The 18041-nt window shown below is 47.2% G+C and overlaps 1 protein-coding gene across 1 annotated transcript in view; it reads right to left on the minus strand.

Annotated features, from left to right (window-relative positions):
* Positions 1 to 18041, minus strand: part of cbl (Cbl proto-oncogene, E3 ubiquitin protein ligase) — a 294821-nt gene that overhangs the window by 40336 nt on the left and 236444 nt on the right. Inside the window, exons 10-11 of the mRNA XM_072486364.1 lie at positions 10751 to 10882; positions 775 to 1155 (exon numbers count right to left, since the gene is read on the minus strand). Coding sequence (XP_072342465.1) covers positions 775 to 1155; positions 10751 to 10882 — 513 coding nt within the window. The remainder of the gene's footprint in view (positions 1 to 774; positions 1156 to 10750; positions 10883 to 18041) is intronic.

Raw genomic sequence — 18041 nt, forward strand, 5'->3', positions numbered from 1 at the left:
GTCCAAACTTATGCAGTCCTTCCTCAGGGCAGAGAGATTTGGCAAAGTAGCAGCTTGTGGCTCTTCTATGTATGACTCCACATTGAAATGGTTCACTTGTGCTTCAGCAATCATTCTGCATACAGTGCTCAAAATGCAGTCCAATCAGAGCAACGCGCAGTTCGATCACACTCCAACTGACTTGTATACATACTGCTTTGGTTTTGTTAACTGCTCTCTATTTTTGGAACTAATTTTTTTCATTTCTAGATGTAGTATTTTACCTGCCGGCTGCAATAAATTTAATCTGCTCCACCCACTTATATATTTTGCGTAACTTGAGTTATCTTTTTGAATTTCACTGCACCTCAGAATTTGATGATTTTTTTTTTTTAATTTTTGATTTTTTTTTTTTTTTTAAGAAGAGTACCTATTTTTTCCCCAATTAAGGGACAACTTAGTGTGGCCAATCCACCTAACCTGCACATCTTTGGGTTGTGGGGCTAAGTCCCATGCAAACACGGGGAGAATGTGCAAACTCCACACAGACAGTGACCTGGGGCCAGGATTGAACCCGGGTCCTCAGCGCCACTGTGCCGCCCTGGAGTTTGATATGATTTGATTAAATTTGGGTAGAACAGTACTAATTATTGAATGTCTGTACCTCACCATTAAACAGAAGCATAAATCAAACATCTGGGCACAATGGTTAATTGAGAATTTGTGAAGTTAACATCTGTACAGAAAAATATCTAACTCAAACAACATTAAGTGTAATGATGTTGTCTTTCTCACCACCGTATTGTCAAGCCCGAGTGAGCCGCTATGCCTAACCGCCTCTGTCCTAGTGTCCATCTGAAATGACAGTGCTAAAGGCAATGAGTGTCTGTTGGATAACTCTCGACCTGCCCATCTGTCCCCAGGATTAATATTCTGGAGTGGTACTTTAGCCGCTTGCGATCGTGCATGCCAGGCTTCTCCAGGTCTGCTCGGCGGTAGATGAGGTGGCTTATCTCTTGGCAGGAGGTCACTCGGTGTGCTTGGTAAAGGGCGCCTCTGCATTCGAGAATCCACGCTCGCAGATGGGTGTCGTTCAGGTGGGGGAGGCGGAAGGTCTCGATGAATTGGAGGAACAGGTAAAGGCTTATCTTGTTTATGCAGGCCACTAGAGGAAGTCTGTGGGAGGAAATAAATAGTTCACTCAAAACACCAAACCTTCAGATCTTTAAACATGTCATCTCTGTTTGAAAGTAAATGAAAATGTGCTTCCATTTTCAAATGAGATTGGAAAGTTCTCACTAAACAAGGACTTGACTGAAAGTATAGCACTTCAACAATCAGAGGTGAGGGTAAACAAAATGCAGCCATTAATTTATTCATCAGTTTTTCCTCCTATATTCCAAGTGTGCTTTGAAGGCATCTAACACAATTACAGAAGTATAAAATACACATTGCAAACTGGACAAGTGAAAGTGACTATTCCTCACTTAAAAGTTGTAAGATAACTACGTAAGAGTATCGAATCTCAATTTGGAGGCTAAAAACTCAAAAGGCCAGACAAGTATCAGTCATTTGAACTTTTACCATCCATCCTCAAGACACATTTGTTTTTGGTCAAATAAAAGCCTATTGGGGCCGCAGATTCACAAAGTGGGCTGTTGCTGACTGGCTCAGAAGCTCCTCCTTAAATTGGTCAACGATGAATTATGCCATTCAACTCTGTTTGATGCAGACTTTGGGCAACTGAAATGGTGATGCACAAATTTCCCAATGTGACCAACAACTATCAGCTTGCTGGATCTAGCCTGAACACAATCACAACCACAATAAAGTGATTCAGTTACACACGGCAACTCCAGATTTCAGCACGATCTACTTTTGACCTCAGCTCCTTCTAGGATGTTTACTAGAATGTAATTTCCACCCAATTACCTTGTACCGCCTGGTGCTAGCTTTCCTGCTAGTATGGTGGCCCCCCCCTTCCAGGGTTGGTCTGCTGTTTTCCTCCCCTTTCCCCTCTTCTTCTGTCTTCCCGGTTCCTACACCCCCACTGCTCTCGCCCCCTCTTTCCTGTGCCTTAGCTTTCGGTTTTAGAACGAGGTGGTACAGTCCCGCACAAATGGTCTCTCAGTTTCTCAGGCTTTTCAGGGCGATAGCTTCACCTCTGCTTCTGTTTTCCCAGCCCGGTCTTTTGGACCAACCTGTCCGCTTCTGCAGGGTCTGTAAAATAATTCTCCTTGTACTGGTAGGTTATTCAACGCTTGGCTGGGTAAAGCACCCAAACTTTATCCCACTTTTGAACAGGGCCACCTTCGCTCTGTTGAATTCAGACTGGTGCCTAGCCAGGTCTGCCTCAATGTCCTGATAAATTCTTACCTGGTGTCCATCCCAGTGGCAGGTTTACATCTGCTTGGCCCATCGTGGGATCCTTTTCCAGTATTGGTACCCCTTGCTTCTTCGCAATTATTGCCCTCGGTTGCTCTCCAGGTCTGGGTTTGGGTCAGAGAGACCCGTGCGCCCTGTCCATCTCTGGCAGGTCGGGGAAGTTGCCCCTTCCCACCAAGTTTCCCAGCATTAGGGCCACATAGCCCGTGGGGTTTCTGCCTTCGGTCCCTCTGACAGTCCCACTATTTCAAGGTTTTGGCGTCTCAATGGGTTTTCTTGGTCCTCCACCTTCCCCTTCCGTCTCCCCTGCAATGCCACCAACCTTGCTACGTCCGCCTCTAGGGCGACGATCTGGTCAGTTTGTCCCGTGGAGGCCTTTCTAGTTCTCGGATTGTGTTTTCCTGGACCCGTTTTGACGAGGGCCGCCTGCATGGTGGCCAGTGCTCCCATTGACACATGCCTACTTGTGACAACAAAGATTATTATATTATAAAGATTATTATAGGTTATCTCAGTTGGCTGGACGGCTGGTTTGTGATGCAGAGCCACACCAACAGCATGGGTCACTTTCCGTGCGCGCTGAGGCTAGCCACGCACGAGTTTGCTCCGGGTGCTCTGGGTTCCTCCCACAATCCAAAGATGTGTAAGTTAGGTGGATTGGCCATGATCAAAGTGTGGGGTTAGTGGTAAAATAAAATAATAAATAATCTTTATTATTGTCACAAGTAGGGTTGAATTAACACTGCAATGAAGTTACTGTGAAAATCCCTTAGTCGCCACACTCTGGCGCCTGTTCGGGTTCACAGAGGGAGAATTCAGAATGTCTAAATTACCTAGCAGCAAGTCTTTCAGGACTTGTGGGAGGAAACCGGAGCACCCGGAGGAAACCCACGCAGACATGGGGGGAACGTGCAGATACCCCAAAGGCAGTGTCCCAAGCCAGGAACCAAACAGGTCCCTGGCGCCCTGATAGCAGTGTTCTCCACTGTCACCCATTTGCTTGCGATACTTTGCAAAATTAGGAATCTTTGGGAGAGCAGAATTAGGAATCTTTGGAAGTGACCCAAGTTGGGAATCAAACCCGGGTTCCTGGCGCTGTGTGTTAACCACTGTGTTACCGTGCCACCCAAAGGGTGGGGGGGTTGGCCCTAGGTAGGCCACGTATGCGGCACACACAATGTGCTTTCTAGTTCCTTCAATTATTTCCTCCTGCTCCCTCACTGATTCAAGTGTTATTTAACCTGGCAGCAGACACATTCATGTATTTGGCAAATGGTAATTTAATGCAGACACAATATACTTCTTATTGCCACAAACTAAAAGGGCCATCAGGCCTTAGCATCTATAGCCTATAGTTTAGACAAACACACACTTCCCAACGTCAGATTGATATAGATCCCGTCACTTGACACTGTTACTTTATATAAATGGGAACAATAGTTGCAATTATCTTGAAGCTTCACAAACACAATGTGCTACAATCCAGACATAGATTTATCCCTTCCTTCAAATCAAACCTTTCAGGTGCTCAGCATACATACATTTCAGAAACATTACATATATTCCAGGAATTTCTGCAGGGCGATGAAAATCTCATTTAAAAAAATTCTTCAAAGGCAGCTTCTTCATATCTATAAGATTAGAGCAGCACGGTAGCATTGTGGATAGCACAATTGCTTCACAGCTCCAGGGTCCCAGGTTAGAGTCTGGCTTGGGTCACTCTCTGTGCAGAGTCTGCACATCCTCCCCGTGTCTGCGTGGGTTTCCTCCGGGTGCTCCGGTTTCCTCCCACAGTCCAAAGATGTGCAGGTTAGGTGGATTGACCATGATAAATTTCCCTTAGTGTCCAAAATTGCCCTTAGTGTTGGGTGGGGTTGCTGGGTTATCGCGATAGGGTGGAGGTGTTGACCTTGGGTGGGGTGCTCTTTCCAAGAGCCGGTGCAGACTCAATGGGCCGAATGGCCTCCTTCTGCACTGTAAATTCTATGACATCTATAAGTCGAAAGTTACCACCGCTTACTTTTAATGGATTTTTTTGCTACCCACTTTCTTGATATCGCTAAGATAAAAGTAAATTATTGTGAATGCTGGAATCTGAAACAAAAACAAAAAATACTGGACAATCTCATCATCTTTGACAAAGAGTCAGCCAAACCCAAAACGTTAGCTCCCTTCTCTCTCCACAGATGCTGTCAGACCTGCTGAGATTGTCCAGTATTTTCTGTTTAAGTTCAAGATATTACTATTGGGTGATCTCAAATGGAACTCACACAATCCCTTGTCAAAACTATATCCAAGAAGCCCACTTTTCTTCATCATGACAACATTCTTTCCTTCATTTTTTTTCTTTTCCATTCTAGATTTGAATACAGCTCCATGTCTCAGGACAATGGTATATTGTGTCCGTAACATTGCTGGACTGGACAGAAGATAAAGTTCACCAACTCAATAATGATTCCCTCCAGCTTGCACCTTCCTTACTTTTTAAAAACATAATATAACCTAAGAACTAGGAGCAGGAGTAGGCCATTTGGCCCCTCGAGTCTGCTCCGCCATTTAATATGATCATGGCTGAATTTTGTGGACTCAGCTCCACTTACCCGCCCGCTCAGCATAACCCTCATTTCCTTGACTGTTCAAAAATCTATCTATCATTGCCTTGAAAACATTCAACGAGGTAACCTCAACTGCTTCACTGGGCAGGGAATTCCATAGATTCATAACCCTTCGGGTGAAGAAGTTCCTCCTCAACTCGGTCCTAAATCTGCTCACTCTTATTTTGAGGCTATGCCCCCTATTTCTAGTTTCACCCGCCAGTGGAAAAAAACCTCCCTGCTTCTACCTGATCTATTCCCTTTATAATTTTATATGTATCTATAAGGTTCCCCCCTCATTCTAAATTCCAATGAGTATAGTCCCAGTCTACTTAGACTCGCCTCATAAGCCAATTCTCTTGACTCCAGAATCAACCCTATGAATCTCCTCTGTACTCCTTCTAGTGCCAGTACATCCTTTCTCAAGTAAAGACACCAAAACTGTACAGAGTACTCCAGGTGTGGCCTCATCAGCACCCTGTACAGCTGCAACATAACCTCTCTGTTTTTTAAACTTCATCCCTCTCGCAATGAGGGACAAAATTCCATTTGCCTTCTTAATTACCTGCTGCACCTGCAAACCAACTTTTTACGATTCATGCACAAGGACACCCAGGTCCCTCTGCACAGCAGCATGCTGCAATTTTTTTACCATTTAAATAATAGTCCATTTTGCTGTTATTCCTACCAAAATGGATGACCTCACATTTACCAACATTATACTCCATCTGCCAGACCCTTGCCCACTCACTTAAACTATCTATATCCCTCTGTAGACTTTCAGCGTCCTCTGCACACTTGTCTTTACCACTCATCTTGGTGTCATCTGCAAACTTTGACACATTACACTTGGCCCCCAACTCCAAATCATCTATGTAAATTGTGAACAATTTATAACCGATTACTGAGGCGCACCACTAGCCACTGATCACCAATCAGAAAAACACCCATTTATCCCCACTCTTTGCTTTCTGTTAGTTAACCAATCCTCTACCCAGGCTAATACATTACCCGTAACACTCTGCACCGTGTCTTATGCAGCAGTCTTTTGTGCAGCACCTTGTTAAATGCCTTCTTGAAATCCAGATACACCACATCCACTGTTTCCCAGTTGTCCACCGTGCTCGTAATGTCCTCAAAGAATTCCAGTAAATTAGTTAAATATAACCTGCCTTTCATGAACCCATGCTGCGTCTTCCCAATGGGACAATTTCTATCCAGATGTCTCGCTATTTCAAGCATTTTCCCCACTACAGAAGTTAAGCTAACAGGCCTATAGTTACCTACATTTTGTCTACCTCCTTTTTTTTTTAAACAGTGGCGTCACATTTGCTGTTTTTCAATCTGCCGGAACCACCCCAGAGTCCAGCGAATTCTGGTAAATTACCACGAGCATTTGCTATTTCCCCCACCAACTCATTTAGCACTCTGGGATGCATTCCATCAGGGCCAGGAGACTCGTCTATCTTTAACTGCATTAGCTTGCCCAACATTACCTCCTTAGTGATAATTGATGTGTTGGATGTTCTGGATCACATACTGGTCATCAACACTTGAAGTAGTGCAACACTATTTTATTAAAAAGTTAACTATTTAAACATACTTGAACTGTGGGTAAATACGATACCAGCTTTAACTAAAGACCTTTGCCTTGTCCTAACCAGTTGACGCACTCAGCACATGGTGAATGTCTGTGTTGCAGGCTATGAGCTCTGTGCTCCTAGCTAGCTGCTACTCGAATGAGCGGGAACTCTGATGCCCCCTGTCTTTATAGTGAGTGTGCTCTAACTGGTGATTGGCTGCGGTGTTGTGTATGTTGATTGGTCCCACTGTGTGTCCATCAGTGTGTGTCTGCACCATGACATAGTGGTGTATATTATGACAATAATGACAGTTTCTAGGTCCTCACCTGCCATTGCCTCCCTGCCATCAATTATATTATTTGCGTCATCCACTGTGAAGACCAACACAAAATACCTGTTCAATACCTCGGCCAATTCCTCAACTCACATAATAATAATCGTGTATTATGGACGGTAGCACAATGGTTAGCAATGTTGTTGCACAGCACCAGGGTCCCAGGTTTGATTCCCCGCTGGGTCACTGTCTGTGCGGAGTCTGCACGTTCTCCCAGTGTCTGCGTGCGTTGCCTCCGGGTGCTCCGGTTTCCTCCCACAAGTCCCAAAAGACATGCTGTTAGGTGAATTGGACATTCTGAATTCTCCCTCTGTGTACCCGATCAGGCACCGGAATGTGGCGTCTAGGGGCTTTTCACAGTAACTGCATTGCAGTGTTAATGTAAGCCTACAAGTAACAATAAAGATTTATTTTTTTTATAAATCTCCCTCCTCATCCTCTAAAGGACCAATGTTTACCCTAGCCACTCCTTTTCGTTTTATATATTTGTAGAAACGTTTGCTATCTGTTTTTATATTCTGAGCTAATCTATCTTACTTTTCTTAATAGCCTTTTTGTGTCTTTCTGTTGACCTTTAATGATTTCCCAATTTAAAAAAAAAAAAATTTAGAGTACCCAATTATTTTTTCCAATTAAGAGGCAATTTAGTGTGGCCAATCCACCTACCCTGCACATCTTTGGGTTGTGGGGGTGAAACCCAAGCAGACACGGGGAGAATGTGCAAACTCCTCACGGACAGTGATACAGGGCCGGGATTTGAACCCGAGTCCTCAGCGCCGTAGGCAGCAATGCTAACCACTGTGCCACCGTGCTGCCCATGAGTTCCCAATCTTTAGGTTCCCACTAATCTTTGCCACTTTGTATGCATTTTCTTTCAATTTGATACCCTCCATGGCTGATTATCCCTTTTCCTACAGTCCTTCCTTTTCACTGGTATATGCTTTTGCTAAGCACTGGAAGATTGCTTTGAATGTCCTCCACTATCCCTCAATTGTCCCACCAGTCTTTGCTCCCAGTCTGCCTGAGCCAACTCATCCCTCATCTCATTGTAGTCTTCTTTGTTTAAGCACAAGACACTGGTATTGGATTTTACCTTCTCACCCTCCATCTGTATTTTAAATTGAACCATATTGTGATCACTCTTCTGAGAGGATCCCCAACGATTCTTGGGGGAGAATGTGCAAACTCCACACGGACAGTGACCCGGGGCCAGGATTGAACCCGGGTCCTCAGCGCCGTGAGGCAGCAGTGCTAACCACTGCACCACTGTGTCGCCCCACACAGGACCAGATCTACGATAGCTTGCTCCCTCACAGGTTCCATTACATACTGTTCGAGAAAACTATCGCTGATAGTCTACGAACTCCTCCTGAAAGCGACCTTGACCAATCTGGTTTGACTAATCGACATGTAGATTAAAATCCGCATGATAATTGCCGTATCATTTTTACATGCCTCAGTTATTTCTTTGTTTATTGCCCATCCCACCGTGATGTTATTATTTGGTGGACTTGGATTATGCCCATCAGTGACCTTTTTGCCTTACTATTTCTAATTTCCACCCAAATGGATTCAACCTTTTTCTCCAGAAGACCTACATCATGTCTCACAACCACCCTGCTGTCACCCTGAAATATCAGAGCTACACCACCTCCCTTACACCTTCCTGTCTGTCCTTCCAAAGAGTCTGATACCCTGGATATTTAACTCCCAGTCATGACCACCCTGCAATCATAGAATCTACAGTGTAGAAGGAGGTCATTTGGCCCATCGAGTCTGCATCAGCCCTTTGAAAGAGCACCCCACCCAAGCCCACACCACCACCCTATCCCTGTAACCTAGTAACCCCACCTAACCTTTTTTGGACACCAAGGGTAATTTAACATGGCCAATCCATCTAACAGCACATCTTTGGACTGTGGGAGGAAACCCACGCAGACACTGGGAGAACGTGCAGACTCCGCACAGTCAATGACCCAAGCCGGGAATCAAACCCAGGTCCCTGGTGCTGTGAAGAAACAGTGCTAACCACTGTGCTATCATGCCGCCTATCTCCTCTCTGTAATAGCCACTAAATCATACACATGTGTGATGATTTCTGCCGTCAACTCATCTATCGTGTTTTGAATGCTACGAGCATTCAGGTAATGTGCCCTCATGCTATTTTTCAAACCTTCTTTTTGAATCTTAACACCTCCATTAATAACATCGCCCGAGTTCTTCTTCCCTTTAACTTTTTTCATAATTTTCCATCTGGTTGAACACACCTCCCCAAGTGCTAACCTGCTGCTTTGCTTCCCATTAATCATTATACTTCCCGTAGTCTTACCCTTCCCTTCCCCCCACTTGCTGGCTTAAAGTCCTTGTGACAATCGTATTTATCCTTCCCACGAGAACATTACTCCCAGATCGGTTCAGGTGGAGACCATCCCAACGGTACAGATCCCTCCTGTCCCAATACTGATGCCCATGCCCATGAAATGGAACCACTCTTTCCTGCACCACTCCTTTAGCCACGTGTTTACTTCCCTAATTTACTCAGCCTTATGCCAATTCACATGTGGCTCAGGTAGCAATCCCGAGATTAGGAGGATGTGTTTTAATTTAGTACCTGGTGCCTGATAATCCCCCAACAGGTCCTCTTTTCAAGTCTTGCCTATATTGTTTGTCCCAATGTGGACCACTACAACTGGATCCTCCCTTTCCCACTCCAATATCCTTTCAAGCCGGTCAGATGTCCCTCACCCTGGCACTGGGCAGGTAAATACCATGTGGGGCTCTCAATATTGCTTATAAAGGATGCTATCAATCTCCCTAATTATAGAATCCCCAACAACTACCACTTGTCTTTTTGCTCCCCCCACTTGAATGGCCCCCTGTACCACAGTGCAGTGCTAGCTCATCCTCCCTACAGCCCTTTTTCTCATCCACACAGGGAGCAAGTACCTCATACCTGTTGGACAAGGTCAAGAGCTGAGGCTCCTCCATTCCTGAATTCCCTCTACCTGTCTCACTTGCAGTCGCACCCTGCTCTCCCTGCCCACTGACCTTAATCTACGGAGTGTGGCCACCTCCTGAAACAAAGCGTCCAAGTAACTCTCCCCTCCCGAACATACCACAGTATCTGAAGCTCAGACTCCAGCCCATCAACTCCGAGCTGAAGTTAGTTGAACAACCAACATTTGTTGCAGATGTGGTCACTGAAGCTTGCAATGGGGTCTGCCAGCTCCCACATCACAGAGCCACAGCACATCACTTGCACAGCCATCTCTACTAGTTAATTCATTTATTAATTAGTTTTGCAGTGTTCTTTTTCAAATTTAGTGCAGATTTCCTATAAGAACAAACCCCCAATGTGACAATGGAACCTAAAAATGACTGACAGGGGAGGAACAGTAGATTTAATGTAATTAAACAAAAACAAAACTGTGAAGATAATAATGGGACTCAAGGTAGAAAAATCATTAGAATCTCAATTTCCATCCCACGGATTAGAAGAAACGGGGGGGGGGGGGGGGGGGGGGGCGGATTATAGATGCAGCTGTCAAAACTTTGCAAAGCCCTCTAGATTAACAATTGCAAAATTACAAATATTTATTTACAGAATTTAAATCAGTCGAATTCATCGCTGCTTGTGTTAATGTTTCACTCGAGCCTACTCCAACCTTTCTTCATCCAACTTTATCAGCATAACTTTCTATTGCTTTTTCCCTTTGGGCTAGATAGCTATCTACTTTTATCTGGTAGCGAGGCCACGATAACAAACTTATTACTCATTACACACCAGTTTACCAATGTGTGGTCACAATAGGTCAACACACTGCGCCTCTGTGATATTGTCTATACACATACATAATATCTCAATAAAACCTTACCTTAGGCGAAACACAAGGACTAGGTGCACAGGACACAGTGGGTGATCGTTGCTGCAGCAAGTCTAACCGAGGAGGAACTGGTGGAAGCGCAGAATTGGGAGCTGGAGTAACTGGAGAAGGCGGCCGTTCAATCTGTTTAGGAAACAAATTGCAAACTAACATACTGAGCGCTGTTCACATTGAACTCTGTGCAAGGTTACTAGTGTCAAATATTTTTGATTAATATCAGCAGTACAAATTACTATTTTTCAGTAAAAACAATATCAAATAATTGACTGAAATATAGGGGAAAATTAGCCAATTAGTCCCCAACTTCTTTCTGCTCCGACAGAAAGAGCACATCTTCGGTCACAGAGGCAAGACATCGTCAGGCTCGACCAAAATTATCCCCCAGGCAAAAGGCCTGATCTCACATCTTGGTGATACAGGAGGAATTCCCTTTTGGAGGTCAGTTGACACCCAGGGAGTACCTTCACGAGAGGATAAAAAATTGGACAAGAAAGGTAAAAATATAACTTGACACAAGTCAGTCAACTATAGGGACAAAGAATAAATGGTGTACCCTGACAAAGGACTGAAAACCAAACATATCGGTAAAGAAAAGTGAAACAACATTTGAATTTCCAGCAAAAAGGATTTTAACAGTAAACAAAAAACTTTGAATGTAGGGAGGACCCGCAACAGAATTACTCAATGCAAACAGGACAGAGACGTTATACCATTTTGGTTTACAAGAACAAAGAACAGTACAACACAGGAACAGGCCCTTCGGCCTTCCAAGCACGTGCCGACCATGCTGCCCGTCTAAACTACAATCTTCTACATTCCCGGGGTCTGTATCCCTCTATTCCCATCCTATTCATGTATTTGTCAAGATGCCCCTTAAACGTCACTATCGTCCCTGCTTCCACCACCTCCTCTGGCAGAGAGTTCCAGTTTGTGTAAAAACCTTTAGTTGTGCAGAATACTGGTGCTAATGATATTGGGACACAATTGCCATGTTGCTGATGAGGGAAACTAGAAAGTGGAATTCAGGAATTCTGAATGAAAAGAATCTTTCTGCCTCCAAACCATTAATGTATGCCACTATACTTTACAGACTGACATTGGGAGCCGAGGAGCAAGTTTCCCATCACCTGGGAATAGGACATGAAGAAAAATTCAGTAAGGATGATGGTGGCACCACCGTAAAATCTGGGAACATCCTCTTCACAAAGCTCCATACCTGGAGGTACCTAAATTCATCCGAGCCTGCCAAATCAAATTTCTCCCTCAATTCCTCCAGGCCAGCAAACCGCCCCTCCAGGAATAAATCACTCCCTCCCTCCAGCCCCGTCTCTGTCCATGATCCAAAGGTGGTGTCTAGTCTTGCCGGCTCAAACAAGTAGTTAGCACAAGACTCCTGGTGACGGGGATGTGCTGAGCAGTCGCACACCAGGTGGCTCTCCTTCAGAAAACAGCAAAGTAAGACAAGAGAGAGGAAAATAACAGCAGGAAGCAGTAGCTTGAGAGGCCGCAGGGAAGCCAGAAACTGCGGCAAAGGCCAGGAGCAGCAACCAAGCGGGTCAGCGGACCCACGAGGTGAGAGGTCCCCGGCCAACTACAAGAGAGGGAGACCAGCGAGCCAGACAGCACCCTCCCCCGCAACCCCCCCCCCCCCCCCCGATGGTTGGAAAACGTTCCTAACTAAGGAACTAACCACGATGAACGCCGAGATTAAAACGGCAGTCAAGGTGGCGGAGGTGCTGGCTGCCTTGAAGACCACGGTCAAAAGCATGGGAAGGAGGCTGGAAGCCCCAGGGAAAATGATTCAGGAACTGGAGACGGCATTGACGGACCAGAACGACCGCACCATCACCCTGGAGGCCGAGATAGAGGTTGGTGGCCACCCAGGGGTGCCTGAAAGGGAAGGTTGAGGACCAAGAGAAACTATCCAGATGACAAGACTTCAGAATTGTGGGCCTGCCAGAGGGGATTGAGAGCAGAGACCAATCGATTACATGGGCGAGATGCTGGGCAACCTGGTTGGAAGGGATAGCTTCCCCACGCTGCCGAATTGACAGGGCCCACAGGTCGCTCCAAACAAAGTCCCAAGGCCAGGGAGCAGCCGAGGGTGATAATAGCCAAGCTGCACAGATACCAGGATCGGGAGAAGATCTTATGCTGGGCTCAGCAAGCAAAGGCAAGTAGCTGGGAGGGACACAGGATTGGGGCAGCCGTGGCAAAGCGCAGGGCTGAATTCAACCACGCGAAGTCGGACCTGTACAAAAACAATGCTAGATTCGGGATGTTATTCCCAGCCAGGCTCTGGATAACGTACCAGCACAAGGAGCATTATTTTACTAACCAGAGGCGGACGAGTTCATCCGTACGAACAGGCTAGACAAATAAAAAATGAGGCAGTGGTGTGGAAGACAGTGAGAAAGCAATCAATATGGACAATTTTGAGTGGGACTGTACTGCCTCGCTATGAGTAAGGGAACAGTTCATAGAACGGAAGGAGTGAGAGAAGCAGAGTGCGGGGGAGGGGAAGCAAGGAGACAGAGAGGATACCAATCCCGTGGGAGGAGGAGGGAGTCAGATCGACCTCGGGAGGGGGCTCACCACGCTCGTGTTGGGGTGGGGGCAGCTTTAACTGTGTACAGGACCGATTGACGGACAGGTTAAACATCAGAATGGGGAAAACGTCAGGTAACCGGAACAGGGAAGTCTCACCTTCCACGTTCTGGGAGGCACTGAAGCTGTGATTAGGGGAGTAATTATTGCCCACAAGGCCCGCAGAGATAGGGAAGAAAGGGCGGGTAGGCAGCAACTGATCGACTCCAGACTGGCAGTCGACAGAAGGTACTCTGAGGCCTTGACCGTAGAGCCTTGGCGGAGAGGAAAAAGCCACAAATGGACTTTAACCTGCTGTCCACCAGGAAAGCAGTGCACCAACTCCGCCAAACACAGGAGGCCTTTTGTGAGCATGGAGACAAGGCTGGCTGCCTGCTGGCTCACCAGCTGAGAAAGCCATGAGGGAAACAGCCCAGGTAAAGAACAGCTGATACAGACTGATAGCCAAATTTTATGTCGTTCCTCCCTTGCCTCCCCATCCACATGTGCCTTATTCCCCAAGATCATAGCTGAACTAATTTTAGTAAGAAGTGTTACAACACCAGATTAAAGTCCAACAGGTTTGTTTCAAACACTAGCTTTCAGAGCACTGCTCCTTCCCCAGTCCAACACCGGGATCTCCACATCAGAACTAATTTTAGGTTACTTCCACATTCCTGCCTACCCCCAATCTTGTTTCATACCCTTGCTTATCAAGAATCTATCTATTTCTGCCTTAAAGCAATTCAAAAATTCTACCTCAGCCACCGTTTGAGGAAGAGAATTCGAAAGTCTCACAAAACACACTCCCAGCTATGGTAGTGGAGTCGGACACTTTAGGAACTTTCAAGCGGTTATTGGATAGGCATATGGAGTGCACTAGAATGATTGGGAGTAGGCTGATTTGATCTTAAGTTTCAGACTAGTTCGGCACAACATGGGCCGAAAGGCCTGTACTGTGCTGTACAGTTCTATGTTCTAACTCTCAGAAAAGAGATTCTCTCATCTGACTTCAATGGGCAATCCCCTATTTTTAACAGTGGCCCCTAGTTCCAGACAGTCTAAGAGAAAACATCCTCTCTACATCCATCCTGTCAATACCTCTCAGGATCTTGTACCCTACCCAACCTCTCTCATAAGACCACTTGTCCTAGTCCAACTGAGATTCCCGAGGGTGGAGGAGCAAGAGGTGGCTGGTTTGGGGGCACTAATTGGGTTGGAGGAGCTGAGCAAGGGTTTGGGGAGTATGCAGGCGGGGAAGGCTCCGGGACCGGACGGGTTCTCGGTGGAGTTCTACAGGAAGTACGTAGACCTGTTTTCCCCGCTACTAGTGAGGACCTTTAATGAGGCAAGAGAGGAGGGGACCCTGCCCCCGACAATGTCGGAAGCGACAATTTCTTTGATCCTAAAGCGGGACAAGGACCCACTGCAATGTGGGTCGTACAGGCCGATCTCGCTCCTCAATGTGGATGCTAAGTTGCTGGCAAAGGTGCTGGCCACGAGGATCGAGGACTGTGGCCCGGGGGTGATCCACGAGGACCAGACGGGATTCGTAAAAGGCAGGCAATTAAACACTAATGTGCGGCAGCTCTTAAACGTGATGATGATGCCATCGGAGGGAGAGGCGGAGATAGTGGCAGCTATGGACGCGGAGAAGGCCTTTGACCGAGTAGAGTGGGAGTACCTCTGGGAGGTGATGCGTAGGTTTGGGTTCGGTGGACGGTTTATCAGTTGGGTTAAGCTCCTTTACAGAGCCCCAGTGGCAAGTGTAGTGACGAACCGGCGGAGGTCGGAGTACTTTCGGCTGTACCGAGGAACGAGGCAGGGGTACCCCCTGTCCCCACTGTTGTTTGCATTGGCGATCGAACCCTTGGCCATGTCATTGAGAGAGTCTAATAAATGGGGGGGGGGGGGGGGGGGGGAGACCGAGGAGGCGAAGAGCATCAGGTGTCGCTATATGCGAATGACATGTTGCTGTACGTGGCGGATCCAATGGAGGGGATGGTGGAGGTCATGCAGACTCTAAGGGTGTTTGGGGAGTTTTCGGGCTATAAGCTCAATGTAGGGAAGAGTGAGCTCTTTGTATTACAGGCAGGGGACCAAGAAAGAGGGATAGGGGACCTACCGCTGAGGAGGGCGGAGGGGAGCTTTCGGTATCTGGGGATCCAGATAACCAGGAGTTGGGGGGCCCTACATAAACTGAATCTGATGAGGTTGGTGGAGCAAATGGAGGAGGACTTCAAAAGATGGGACATGTTGCCGCTCTCGCTGGCGGGTAGAGTGCAGTCGGTCAAAATGGTGGTCCTTCCGAGGTTTCTGTTTGTGTTTCAGTGCCTTCCCATCGTGATACCAAGGCCTTTTTTAAGAGAGTAGGTAGGAGTATTATGGGGTTTGTGTGGGCGAATAGGACCCCGAGGGTAAGGAGGGGGTTCCTGGAACGCAGTAGGGACCGAGGAGGGTTGGCGCTGCCAAACCTAGGGAGCTACTACTGGGCAGCAAATGTGGCGATGATCCGCAAGTGGGTTATGGAGGGAGAGGGGGCGGCATGGAAGAGGATGGAGATGGCGTCCTGTAAAGGAATGAGCCTGGGGGCGTTGGTGACGGCACCGCTGCCGCTCTCGCCGTCAAAGTACACCACGAGCCCAGTGGTGGCAGCAACGTTAAGGATCTGGGGCCAGTGGAGACGGCACAGGGGTGCTATGGGAGCCTCGGTGTGGTCCCCGATCAGGGGTAACCACCGGTTTGTCCCGGGGAAGATGGACGGGGGGTTCCAGAGCTGGCATCGGGCGAGGATCAGAAGAATGGGGGACCTGTTCATTGACGGGACGTTTGCGAGCCTAGGGGCACTGGAGAAGTTCGAGTTACCCCCGGGAAATGCCTTTAGATATATGCAGGTGAGGGTGTTTGTGAGGCAACAGGTGAGGGAATTCCCGTTGTTCCCGGCACAAGAAATTCAAGACAGGGTGATCTCGGGTTTATGGGTCGGGGAGGGCAAGGCGTCGGCAATACACCAGGAGATGAAAGAAGAGGGGGAAGCGCTGGTAGAAGAGCTGAAGGGTAAATGGGAGGAGGAGCTGGGGGAGGACATCGACGAAGGTCTGTGGGCTGATGCCCTGGGTAGGGTTAATTCCTCCTCCTCGTGTGCCAGGCTCAGCCTGATACAATTTAAGGTGGTTCACAGAGCTCACTTGACGGGGGCGGGGTTGAGCAGGTTCTTTGGGGTAGAGGACAGATGTGGAAGGTGCTTAGGGAGCCCGGCGAACCATGTCCATATGCTTTGGTCATGCCCGGCACTGGAGGGGTTCTGGAGGAGTGGTGGGAGCAATATCTCAGGTGGTGAAAGTCCGGGTTAAGCCAAGCTGGGGGCTAGCAATATTTGGAGTAGTGGACGAGCCGGGAGTGCAGGAGGCGAAAGAGGCCGGCATTCTGGCCTTTGCGTCCCTAGTAACCAGGCGAAGGATCTTGCTAATGTGAAAGGAGGCGAAGCCCCCTAGCGTGGAGGCCTGGATAAACGGTATGGCTGGGTTCATAAAGCTGGAGAGGATTAAGTTTGCCTTGAGAGGGTCTGCGCAGGGGTTCTACAGGCAGTGGCAACCGTTCCTAGAATATCTTGCGGAGCGTTAGAGGAAGGTCGGTCAGCAGCAACCTTGGGGGGGGGGGGGGGGGGGGGGAGAATGGGGGACTGCCTGGGAGGGTGGATGAGCAAGAGATAACATGAAGGGTTGGGGAAACTGGCACATACAGGAGAGAGCCAGTGTACAAAGCTATGTAAATATATCATTTTGCCATGTATATATCTTGCTCTGTGCGATGTCTTGTTATTTTGTTACGGGTGGGGGGGGGGGGGGGTTATTGTTTGTAAGGGAGAAAAATTGTGTTAAAAAACTTTAATAAATTTTTTTTTTTTTTTAAATAAGACCACTTGCCCATTCCTGGTATTAGTCTAGTAAACATTCTCTGAACTGCTTCCAATGCATTTCCATTCTTCCTTAATTAAGGAGCACAATATTGTACACATTACCCCAAATGTGATCTCACCAATGTCCTGCATAGCTGAAGAATTACCTCTCCACTCTTGTAATCAATTCTCCTGGCAATAACATTGGATTAGCTTGGCTGCACCAGAACACTAACCTTTTGCAATCTATGCACAAGGACATACACAGAACTAAGCAACAGGTAAGAGAGAAGGCAGAAATATTATTTGTGATAAAACCGCCAGTGTTGTACAGGAATCAGGCCAGTGAAAACAGCTAAATTCCAGGACCAGCTATATTGTTCTCACAGGTGAAAGTTCCATCTGGTGGTAGAAAGGCGGAAGTGCACCGATCTGAGCATCCGGTGTACAGCACCCTCTGGTGGGCAGTAGCAAGAACTGCACGTATCTGAACTCCCTGAACTAAGCTCCACCTGGTGGCTAAAGAGCAGAATCGCGCAGACCTGGAATCCTTAGGTGAAACACCACCTGGTGGTCAAAGGACAGAATTGCGCCAACCTGACCCTCTGGAGTAAACATGTTTCCCACAAGGCTGCACCACAGTAGTGAAGACTCATCTCAGACCTACGCCTTTAATTCCTGTCTTATTTTATTCCTCGCCGACCCTTACCTGGTATCTGTGTGTCTGGGTAGAGGGTGGGACGGGATCTTGGGATTAGGTAGTCTGGTAGATGGTTATCCTGTTATTTCCTTATATGT

The sequence above is a fragment of the Scyliorhinus torazame genome, chromosome 21, assembly GCF_047496885.1.
Source record: "Scyliorhinus torazame isolate Kashiwa2021f chromosome 21, sScyTor2.1, whole genome shotgun sequence".
Lineage (NCBI taxonomy): Eukaryota > Metazoa > Chordata > Chondrichthyes > Carcharhiniformes > Scyliorhinidae > Scyliorhinus > Scyliorhinus torazame.